The 11,130-nt window shown below is 47.7% G+C and overlaps 2 protein-coding genes across 3 annotated transcripts in view; both read left to right on the top strand.

The window, feature by feature from the left end:
- Window positions 1–2,187: 2,187 nt before the first annotated feature.
- Window positions 2,188–11,130, top strand: part of EYA3 (EYA transcriptional coactivator and phosphatase 3) — a 70,162-nt gene continuing 61,219 nt past the window's right edge. Inside the window, exon 1 of one of the 2 annotated variants that reach the window (XM_040535163.1) lies at window positions 2,188–2,379. The gene's annotated coding sequence lies outside the window, so the exon portion shown is untranslated. The remainder of the gene's footprint in view (window positions 2,380–11,130) is intronic. The other variant, XM_040535167.1, reaches the window with a different exon arrangement.
- PTAFR (platelet activating factor receptor) lies at window positions 2,199–10,879 on the top strand. The gene is made up of 2 exons (XM_040535173.1): window positions 2,199–2,379; window positions 6,706–10,879. The coding sequence occupies exon 2, from the start codon at window positions 6,764–6,766 to the stop codon at window positions 7,808–7,810; it is 1,047 nt and encodes a 348-aa protein (XP_040391107.1). The 5' UTR covers window positions 2,199–2,379; window positions 6,706–6,763; the 3' UTR covers window positions 7,811–10,879.

Genomic DNA, 11,130 nt, shown 5'->3' with positions numbered 1-11,130 from the left:
ACTGAAACAAAGATGCATTTTAATACTGAATTCGAAATCACATACGCAGAAACAGGCAATGCTGCAGCCCCAGAAAAGGGAGAAATTATTTCTGATGAGAACTCCTCCGCAGCCCAAAACCTCTTGGGCTTTCATTTCCTCTAAGAACTTGGCTGCAGCAGGACAGCACACTTTGTTTTGCAGTTGCTATAGCCTTTGCTAATGCTCCCCTTCCTGCAGTGACAAGACAGTCTCAACGCCTGCTCTGTCCAAAGTCGTGGACTGGCTACCAGCTAACCTCACTGAAGTGTTCTTTGTTTTTAATTTAAGCTCCCAGAATCAGTTGTATGGGCATAAATGGGGCTCTGGCCAGTCCCTGAAGGATCAGATTCCCTGGTCCATCTTTACAGCAGCTGATGGAGAAGGGGGATGGAGGGAAGAAGCAGGTGATGGAGGGAAGGAGACTGCTGCAGCCTCCATTCCAGCACAGATCTGTAGCATTGCTGCAGGAGCCTGATCTCACCCTTCTGGTCACCCAGACAGGGTCTGGCACAGAGAGAACCCAGCTGTCCCTGGCACACCTCCCCCTGCTCCATGCTGGCAGCCCCAGGCAGGGCCCACCCTGCTCAGGCTGGACAGGGTCTCCCATGCTGGTGCAGTGCTGCCCCTGCAGGGCTCCCTCGTGCCAGGGGAGTTTGGGTCCTGTTCAGCTTGGTTGGCTTCTGCGTTCCTTGGACATCCCATGCTGTTGTTGTGGGAGGTAAGGGTGATCCTGCAGCAGTTCAGGGCTCATGCAGCTAGTGCCAGCTGCCGGATGCTGCATTGCTGCCTTGTGTTGCAAATGGCATCTCTGTGGTGCACCCGGTCCTAGGGGCAGAAATCACCCATGCAGGGACGGGGAGGGTGGCTCAGGGTCCACTGGCCTCAGTGCCACCCCTTGAGGCTGTGGGGGTTCAGGTAAGGGCCCCGTATGGCAGCTGCTCTCAGGTTCACCTGCGACTGAGCACGAGAGGCTCCAGACAGGGCTCTTGCTCTTCTTTTCGGAGCCTGTGCTGTCCCTGTGCATCTCAGGGTGTTTTGGAGCCTGGGCAGGCAGGGCCCAGGGCAACAGGAAATCCTGGTTTGCTGAGCACAGCAATTGCACAGTGCCTGCCGGGCTGGGAGCTCGGCTGGGCTCCCGCTGGCTGCCAGCATTGCCAGCCTCTGCTTGGCCCAGGGCACCACGCCGAGGCGCTCTGCTCTGTAATGGCCCTGGGAGAGGCTGTCTGCACCCCAGGAGCTGGTGCAGGAGAAGATCCAGGGTGGAACTGACCCAGGCAAAGAAGTCCAGATCAGCACTGGGGCTTTGTCTGCCCTTGGCCAGGGGATACCAAGGCACTGGCATGGCTGGGGGGTGGGTGCAGGCGTAGCACCAGCTGCCCCAGTGCTGCACAGCCCACCGCCTCAGCATGCCCATGACCAGGCAGGTCAAAGTCAGCATCTCCACAGAATAGCATTGCTGCTGTGCACCTTGTGCCATCTGCCAGTGTCCCCTCGCCCCGCTGATGAGGAGGGTGGTATGTCCTGGCGTTGATCCAGGGCTGCCCAGCATGGGAGCTGCAGTTTGGAATTTGCGGGCATAGCCAGGACCATGTGTCCAGCTTTGCTTGTCACTGGTGTCCCCCTGAGCACCGCACCGATTTGCGTCACTGTGATGAGTGGTCTTCAGGCTGCCCCAAATCTTGGTGGTCAGGATGTGAAGGTGGATGGTTCAGGTGAAGATCTGCCACGCTGTGGTTTCTCAGTGGCTGCTTGAAGGTCCCTGAGATAAAAGGAGGTTTGCAATGGCTGGATTCCTGGGTCTGTTATTCCCAACACAAATGTGAAGAAGACTCTGCTAGGGAATGAGTCTGCCCGTGAGATATATGAGCTTCCTGACACTTCCTTTCCTCGAAGTTTTTAAGTCAAAACTCTTCTGGCCTCTGCCATTCATCTGTTTGGAAAAATGATGTTCAAATGCTAATCCCAGGTCCAAACAAGGACAGACAGTGGATTCCTATTCTGCCTTTAGAGGAAAACCCCAACTTTCACAATTATCAGAAGCAGAGATACTTTGAGGAAACAGCTTTAAGGACTTTCCAGATCTTTGCTGTGGTTAATTGCCTTTCCTCTACAGTTTATTTTATTTCTCATTTCCTTTGGGCTGAGGTCACACATTTCCTCTTCGTTAGTGACTCTGCAGTCATGCTGCAGTTGCTCTCATTGGTGTCCTGTTCTTGAGAGCTGCCTGCATGGGCACCTTTCAGACCCTTGCCAGAGAATATAACAATTGGAAGAGGACCAAGCACCTTCAATAAGACTTACATCACTTCTCTACTGAAGCTGAAGATGGACATACTGCACTGAATCCCTTTGCCTGTGGTAAGCACAAAATAGACTTTATTGGTACTGCTGAAAAATGCTTTTGCTGATGCCATAGCTTGTGTTAGTGTGGTCTTTGCACCTTGTAGCTGTAAATCCTTATTGGGAGAACATGGCCCGCTGGAGAGACTGGGACCAGCAAAGTATTTGTCCCAGCCACACTCTGCTGTGCATCTGGTTACTTTCATCTCTAGTTTTGCCTACAGTGGAGCTGACAATACAAACCACTTGGGATTATTGGTTGAGGTACTAGTGTACTAGGCAGTGGCTTGAGCTACAGATGCCAGGGATTTTGGTAATGCAGTGCAGTGTGCTGTTGCAGTGAACGGGACCCACATCTGCCAGCCTACAACCCAACCACCACTCTTTTTTTCTCTTCTGCTGGCATGGAGAACATTTCATAGAATCATAGAGTCACAGAATGGTTTGGCTTGGAAGAGACCTTAAAGATCATCTAGATCCATCCCCACTGCCATGGGCAGGGAACCTCCACTAGAAGGGGTTGCCCAAACCCCATCCGACCTAGCCTTGAACACTTCCAGGGATGGGGCATCCATAAATTCTCTGGGCAACCTGTTCCAGTGCCTTACCATCCTCATTGTGAAGAATTTCATCCTTACATCTAACCTAAATCTGCTCTCTTTCAGTTTAAAGTTTACATGTTTTATGCAAAGGGGAACCACTTCAATGGGAGAGAATGAGTGAGATTCCCTGTACGGTACTCCAGAATTTAGGGCTGAGGACATCTCATGAAAATGTGAACTCAGGTTCCTCAGGCTGCAGAGTAAAGTTGGTATTGAGTAAATTTAGAGGGGAAGGGTGCCATGCTGTCTTCTAGCTGTATGTTGTAGAATACCTGGCTTGACAAGCAAGAAAGGAAAAATAACTCATGATTTTTCTCCTTCCCCTTCCTGAGCTTCTGTTGCTGAGCCTATTAGCGTATGGTGCAGAATATGCCTTTGATCAGTTCCGGCCAGATGCCCAGGCCATGTCCCCTCCCCACCACTTGCCCACCCTCAGCCTGCTGGCTGTGGGGGCTGGAGGCAGCCCCGATGCTGTGCCTGCAATAGGCAAAACACTGGTGCTGTATAAGCACTGTCCTGCCTACATGGGCTGCTGTGGGGAGAGGGAACTCTGTCCCAGGCAGACCCAGGACAAGTGGTCAGGCAGCTGGACTCGATGATCTTTGTAGGTCCCTTCCAACCGAGCTGTTCTCTCTATTCTATTTCCTGAAGGACTGTGGCATTGACACTGCACAGTCTACTACTGTCAAGACAGATGAGCTCTACCAAGTCTTGCCAGGGCTGTATAAGCATTGTCATCTCCAGTCACCCATCCTGCACCTTTGCCAGAGGTTTCCAGCAGACTTAACAATGTAGAGCACGTTCTTGCTTTCATTTCTACTGGTCAAAGTGCAGCCCCTTAGCTCAAACCTATCCTCAGGTGCACGGCTTTGCAGTGGAGGAGGACATGCAGGTTTGTGTCTGCTAAATCTGGCAGCTGATGGGCAGGCCTGGGAAGACCAGCAGTGAAGTCCGCCAGAGCCTCTGTGTGCAGCACCAGAAATGGCAGGGTAGAGGGACTTCCCTGCAGCAGAGTCCAAAGGACCAGTTTCTGAGTAACAGTGATGTCTGGGTATTGGATGTGGGCACTTATCTCCTCATGATTTCTGTGAGGGGAATACACCACCTTTTCTTTTTTCTCACTTTGGGTATATTCAAGTTTAGTGCTACAGTGATAAAGCATCTTTCATTCCAAAGATTCCAGTCCCAAACACCAGAACTATTTGATGCAGTTGGCAGCTACTTAGAACTGGGGGTTTAGGAGGCAAATTTGAAAGAAACATAAGGTCTCTAATGATCATAGGTAATTAGGACTTGATTTTCTTTATTATTCTAACATCAGAACAGTGTATAAAACACAAAGGTCCCCACCAGTCTCTTTTCATCCCTTCCCGGAGCGTCTGTATCTGCTAGGTACGCCTCTGAGCTGAGAGATGCAAACCTTTCCGACTGGCTTATGTCTTTACCAGGGATGGTGCCTCAGTGAGTGGAAGAGCTGTGTCTAACAGACGTTTATTTAAGGCCATGTTGTGATTATCACCACTCTTCATCCACAAATGAAGGGGTGGAAATGGAGCCATAAGATGACTAGTAGGATTTGCTCTGAGTCCTGCACGAATCAAAGTCAGTACAGGAAACAGCACAGGCCCCTGCCTGCTCTGGGACCTCTCCACAGGGCAGCAGGGGCTGAGACGTTGTTCTCCTCGGGGAGGTGCCAGACCTCTGCAGCCAGACCCTGAGGGCATCCTCACCGCCTGGCTACCACCTCCTGGATCAGGTACTACCTTTTAGAGATCAGGGGGTTCTCACCAGAGATGAAGGTGAAAGAGGACAGATGCATGTGTCACCTGGCCAGCTACTAGTACTGCCACAGTTACTTGTTAATTCCCAGGCTTTGGAGTCTCTTCATATGGAAGATGGCTGAAGGACTGAGTTTAGACACTCAAACCCTGGTGCTGTCCATCAGCAAGCAGCAATGGGAAGGTCCAACAACAAGTTGTGGACATCTGTAGTTGTCATGTCCTTAGAGCACCCGTGAGGAGTAAGGAGGGACAGGCGTGGGACGGTGACTACCACCTCCCTCTCCTAACAGCTCTGAAGAAGTACAAAGGCATTTGCAGAGTTTTCTGAGGAAAGAGAGTGTTCTCGAGGTAGAGATGACTTCCCTATTTGCAGAGGAAAATTGCAAATGTGTAAATGAGGAACCACTGGCACATGGGCACAAAAGTGACTCAGCTCAGAGAGGGTGATTTGGGGCTTCATGTCTCTGCTGCTGGGGAAGATGCAGAAAGTTTTGAGGTAGGATGGTGCTTTCTGAGGAGGCAGTGGTCTTTGGGGTAAAAAGCTTGCTGTCCATGGCGCTGGCAGAGCCAAGACAAGCACATTGCACTGTGCAGCACTTGGCATTACCACCGTAACTTGCACAAGAAATTTAGGCATCATAACTAGTGGTAACGTGTACTCTTTCTCAAGGTAAATCACCATGTTCTACATTTTACAAACCTTTTGTTGACTCAAATTAGTTACAAACCCAGCAAGTGTGATGTGAATGAGCAACCTCGTACCCTTGCTGGTGGTTCTCAAACTGCTTTCCCTGCTCTAGTCAGCTATCTTCCCATGACTTCCAGAAGGAGCAAAAAACCAGCAGATCTGCAGGGTTGTGTCAAGAAGAGGTGAGTGCCTGTCCAGTGCCACACAGGTCGTTGGTGCTAGAGCCAAGAACAGGAATGTACATCCTCTGGATAGTGAAAGAAGCATGTTAAAGTATGTAAGGGATTAGACTGAATCCCACACAAATGTGGGACAAGAACACATACAGTATTGATGATGCAGGAATTTGATGTCAAAACTGTAGGTAAAATCTGAAGAAATACTAACTGAGGTGCGGACTACTAATATTAAAATCCTGAAAGTGTCTCATTAGAGACTGTGTTTGTCAGTAGCTTCAATGACATAAGAAAGTACAGAATTGCTGATGCTGACAATTGCATTTATTGCAGAAATGGTAGGGAAAAAAAAAAAAAGAGAGAGTGGTTTGATGACAACCTGAATTCAAAATGATGGTACAATAGACAACAGCCAGGCTTTTAAGAAAGAGAGCTGTAGCTAAGAATCAAGAATGTACACCACCCTTTAGAGCTAGCGACTCATCTTTCACATCATTCATTCAGTAGAAACACTGAGAGCTCTGGCAGCCTACGAAGTCAATGTTTGACCCTGCAGTGACTGTAACTAAGAAAACAAAATCTTTACAAGCGTAAGCAGAAAACGCGTAAAAACACGTAAAAGCCAACTCTGGAAACGTAGCACTAGTGAGATATTTTTACTAGATATTGTTTCAGTTCTAGAATTTCTAGGTTAAAATAAATGTAGGGAAGTTAGGAAGCATTAAGAAAGAACCACAGGAAAAATAAGACAAATGGAAAACCTGCTTGCTTACAGTAAAAGATTTAGAAGCTCAGTCTACTTAGCTGGGAGCAGAGTGATTTTATCTGTTATAAGAACCTTAATACAGAAAACTCTTTTGAAATTAGTGATCTGAGATCTGCAGTGCAGCAAAAAAACACTGGATGAAGTCACAGAGGGTAGAATGGCATGGAAACAGGATAGAAGACAGGAACAATTGGACAGGGCAGGTACCTGCAGCTTGACCCAGGGCATGGGGCAAAACTCCTGTGGTCACAGGCAGCTGAAAATGAAAGGTGGGTTTTGGCTTGGCAATGGCACTGTACCAATCAGGTCATTTTATGCTTTATATTTTTAGGTAAGAAGAAAAGGTAGAGCAGGAAATTCTGCATCAGACGTGTCCACTCGGCAGCACAATGTCTGGAGAGGGTAAAGGTGGTGCTGAAGGTAGTGCATCCCCAATAGACTCTCCGTTTCGCTATGACCTCTTCACTGTTTTCTACAGCATCATTTTCATTCTGGGCTTTGTTGCCAACTGCTATGTGCTCTGGATTTTCAGACGTATTTATCACACCAAGAAACTCAATGAAATCAAGATATTCATGCTGAACCTGACAATAGCTGACCTGCTCTTCCTGATTACAATGCCACTGTGGATTATTTACTATCACCACGATGGAGACTGGTTCATGCACAAGTTCCTCTGTAATGTAGCTGGCTGCTTATTTTTCGTTAACACCTACGCTTCTGTTGCCTTTCTGATGGTCATCACATACAACCGCTACCAAGCCGTGACTAATCCCATTAGAGCTGCTCAGTTTACCACTCGGAGAAGGGGGATCTTTTTATCAGCAGCTATCTGGATCATAACAGTGGGCAGCTCTTTGTATTATGTTTTTGATGATAATACTAATGTGGAGAAAATGGGCTTGAAGAATTACACGCGTTGCTTTGAGCGCTATGACTCTACTAGCAATGTTACACCTGTTCTTGCCATTCATGTCATCATCTGCATCCTCTTCTGTATCATTTTTTTATTTATCCTAGCCTGGAACATCGTCATTATCAGGACCCTCTTCTCCAAATCAGGGCAGCAGCAGAAGAGTGCTCATGTCAAGCAAAGGGCGCTCTGGATGGTTTGCACAGTGCTAGTGGTGTTCATCATAAGCTTTGTACCTCATCACATTGTGGACCTGCCCTGGACACTGACTGTTCTGGAGCAATGGCAGAAGGAGAACCATCGTTTGCGCCAGCAACTCAATGATGCTCACCAAGTGACTTTGTGCCTCTTGAGTACGAACTGTGTGTTGGACCCAGTCATCTACTGCTTCCTCACCAAGAAGTTCCAGAAGCACGTTTCAGAAAACCTGAAAAACATGAAAGGGAGTCGAAAGTGCTCCAGGCAAACCACAGACACAGTGATTGAGGGCACCATTCACCAAGAGGATGCCATTAGGATTTAGGTCAGATGGGTTCTAATTGCTGAGACTGGGAAGTGTGAACCAGTCACTCATCTTTTCTCAAGAGAAGGCACTGAGGGACACAACAGAGGACCAGGCTATTATATTTCCTTTATCCCTTAGATAGAAGAATGAATGCTCATTTGTGAAAGGACAAGAGGCAATGGGCACAAACTGGAACACAGGAGGATCCTCCTGAACACCAGGAAGCACTTCTGTACTGTATGGGTGACTGAGTGCTAGTAAGAGGCTGCCCAGTGAGGCTGTGGAGTCTCCCTCCTTGGAGATGTTCAGAAGCCGTCTGGACTTGGTCCTGGGCACCCTGCTCTAGGTGTCCCTTCTTGAGCAGGGGGTTGGACCAGATAGACCCGGAGGTCGCTGCCAACCTCAACCATTCTGTGATTCCTTCTATCACACACATCTAGCAGAATTGGAACCTGTAATAATCTGTGAGAAAAGCACTTTCTGTCTGGGCTGAGGGCACTGACAACAGCTCAGGCAATCTGCCTGAAAGAAACACATTGAGTGTCTGCAGTGAGCAGCTGGAAGTAAAGTACACTGAAATTATCCATTGTGTCAGCCCAGGTAGCACCATCCCTTGTCCTTTGCCCACCCAGCTCCCAAGAAGAGTCCAGTGTCTGAGCTGTAAGAGGCTTCTGAAAAACCTGGAGGAACACACTGAACTGCTAACATAATCGAGTAACTTTTCTGAGCAGCTTGCATGGTTCTGTTAAGAGTATGAGCAAAAGAAGCTCCTGAGTGGCTAAAAGGGACATAGTCCAAGGAGTTCCTAACAGTTCCATCAAAGAAGAGAGATACATCTATACTCGCATGGTCTGTTGGGGTCCGTACTTCACAGATGCCTAGGAGCAGCTATTATGAACTTTTGTCTTTGCTCTCAGCTTTTGAATTAGACATGTAACTGGACAAAGGCGAGAAAAAGAAGAGAAATTGGCAGTGCCTCAGCCCCCATCCCAAATCATCATTGTGTCCGAGGGGGACTGTTGTCTGCCCTGGCTTCTTGTATGATTGCAGAACGGGCAAATAAGTGGCCTCTTGCACAAAGTTTGGTATTTTTTGGCTGACTGCATGTGTTTGTGGAGATCCACTCTCACTTTGGAGGCTCCAGTTAACAGAAGACTGTTGTCAGCATGGGCATTACTGTGAGAAGAAAAAAAGGTTAAAACTCTTCTGTATTTTTATTCTTATTTATTTAAACTTAGGATTCCAAAAAGCAGCTGTGCATTATTTCCTTCCCCCAGCCTTTTTATTTCTGCAATGAAGAAATGAAGCTGACTGGTTCTTGATATCCTACCATGAATGAAGTATTAGTCCATTGGCCATTGTCCATAGTCCATGGCCATTTTCTGAGTAAACCAGTAAATGCACAGTGATGTGGTGCACTATGTAAGTCATGCACTTGGGAAACACTTGAGACCAGCCAGCCCCATTCAGGGCTTGCTGCAGTCAGTAGGAACCTAAGGCAAAGTGGTTTTCCAGCGTTGCTGAGTTCTGTTACAAATCACAAGACAATTGAGGTTCCTGTTTCTGACCCAAATTGCTCAATCCAGCACAGGAAATTGGGCAGGGCAGGGCAGGGAAGGGAAGCTACTTGTTTTTTTACAACCTTTTGGTTCCTCAAACTATATAGGAGACTGGCTGATGACAGGAAAAGCGCATCTGACATTGTGATACTCATTATTTATATGCATTCACAGCAGCCTTCCTATACCCATCAGTAACAAGGAGAAGTTGAAGGACAAGCTCGAGTCTTTCCAAAGATAGGACCAACATTAGTATCAGACTTGCCTATATCCAGTTGAGACAGGGGTCCTTCAGATCTATCTCCTGAAGATCCTTAAGCAGCTTTTATGTTTATGTGTGTGAATGAGCAAAAGAACAAAGACACTTTTTCTGATGCCATCTCCTGAGGTGAGCTGTGCACTCCAGGCCCCATACAAGGCAAATAACTGAATCTGATCCTAAACTGAATGTATTCGCCTCCTGGTCCTGGACTCTGCTCCAGTAGTAGCAGACTGGACTCTGTTCTTAGCAGAGACTTTTCCCTGACCACGTCCCTCAGAAATGCTCAAAGCTTATCCCTGTTTTCTGTAGTCACTCATAGTGCACAGCAAGGGTGGCAATCTCTCATCTAAAAGCCTAAATCCTGCTTGCTGGAGGAATCTACTTCTGCATTTTAGCCCTCCTGAGATGCCACAGTCTGCCTGAGAAGCTCTTGCAGCTGACAGACAGGGTGGGACTGTTCCCTTTTCCCCTCACCAGCTGATGTGATAGCAGAGCTCAAATGCCACACAGCCACTAAAGCACTTAAGAGCTGAGCTTGGTAACTCTTAGAAGAAACGGGAAGGCATTATTCTATGTGGTGATGTGGTCTTCTATCGATTCCTAGAAAGCTTATAGCACAGCTTACAGTGTAGGTTACTTACCGTTTTTAAATATGCTTTGCTCCACAGAAGGCAACTGTAAGGCAAGTGTGACCTCAGAGAACAAATGTAAACTTGCTTCTGAGGAAAGGGGACAATGGAGGAAGAACTCTGAGGACACTTCAGAAGGATATGTTGCAATCATTAAGTCAGTAAAAATGCATTTTAAAAAACAGTCTGAGCTTCTACTTTTGTTCCTGAAATTACTTTGTTTTACAGCAGTGTTGCATTACAGTGCTTTAATTTGCAATAAAATTGATCCTCAAAAATTCTTCTAAATAAAGTCCTTCTTCCAAGGGTTTTGGCGTTTAAGAGCCCGTCTTCTCATCTTTCTGTATTTACCCTTACGGGAAAAGCCTCAGTATCTGCAGACAAAGCTTGTCTGACAGCCTATTTGCGTTCCTTTCGATTTTGGAGGTGTTTTTTTTTTTTCTTCTAATCACCACATGAACTCTTGAGAAAGGTGAAAATTAAAACCTCAGCAAGTTTTGACCTGCTAAAAGGGAAGGGAAAAAAATAACTTCGCAGGGGAAGCAACTTCTGAAAAAAGGTCTGTGCGCTCAAAAAACTTACCAGACCAAAAAAAAAAAAAAAGAAATAAAACAGACACCAAACTCTCTCTGTCGCTGCTCTGACGCTCAGCCTGAAAAGTGACGCGCTGTTTTATAAATAATAACACCCCCAGCAGCGAAACAGCGCACGAGAAGCACGGCACAGCAGCGGGTGGCTCCGGGCTGCCGCCCCCAGCCCACGCGGCCCTGGGGACCCTCCCGGGACGCGGCACCGAGCGGCAGCGCCCCGGGGCTCCTCTCGGCACGGCGACGACCGCCCCCGGTGCCTCCGGCCCAGCCGCCCGAGGCAGCCCGCAGCCAGGAGCCG

Source organism: Cygnus olor, chromosome 23 (assembly GCF_009769625.2).
Source record: "Cygnus olor isolate bCygOlo1 chromosome 23, bCygOlo1.pri.v2, whole genome shotgun sequence".
Classification (NCBI taxonomy): Eukaryota; Metazoa; Chordata; class Aves; order Anseriformes; family Anatidae; genus Cygnus; species Cygnus olor.
The sequence above is the reverse complement of the archived record's forward strand: the minus strand, read 5'-3'. Positions and strand labels throughout refer to the sequence as shown.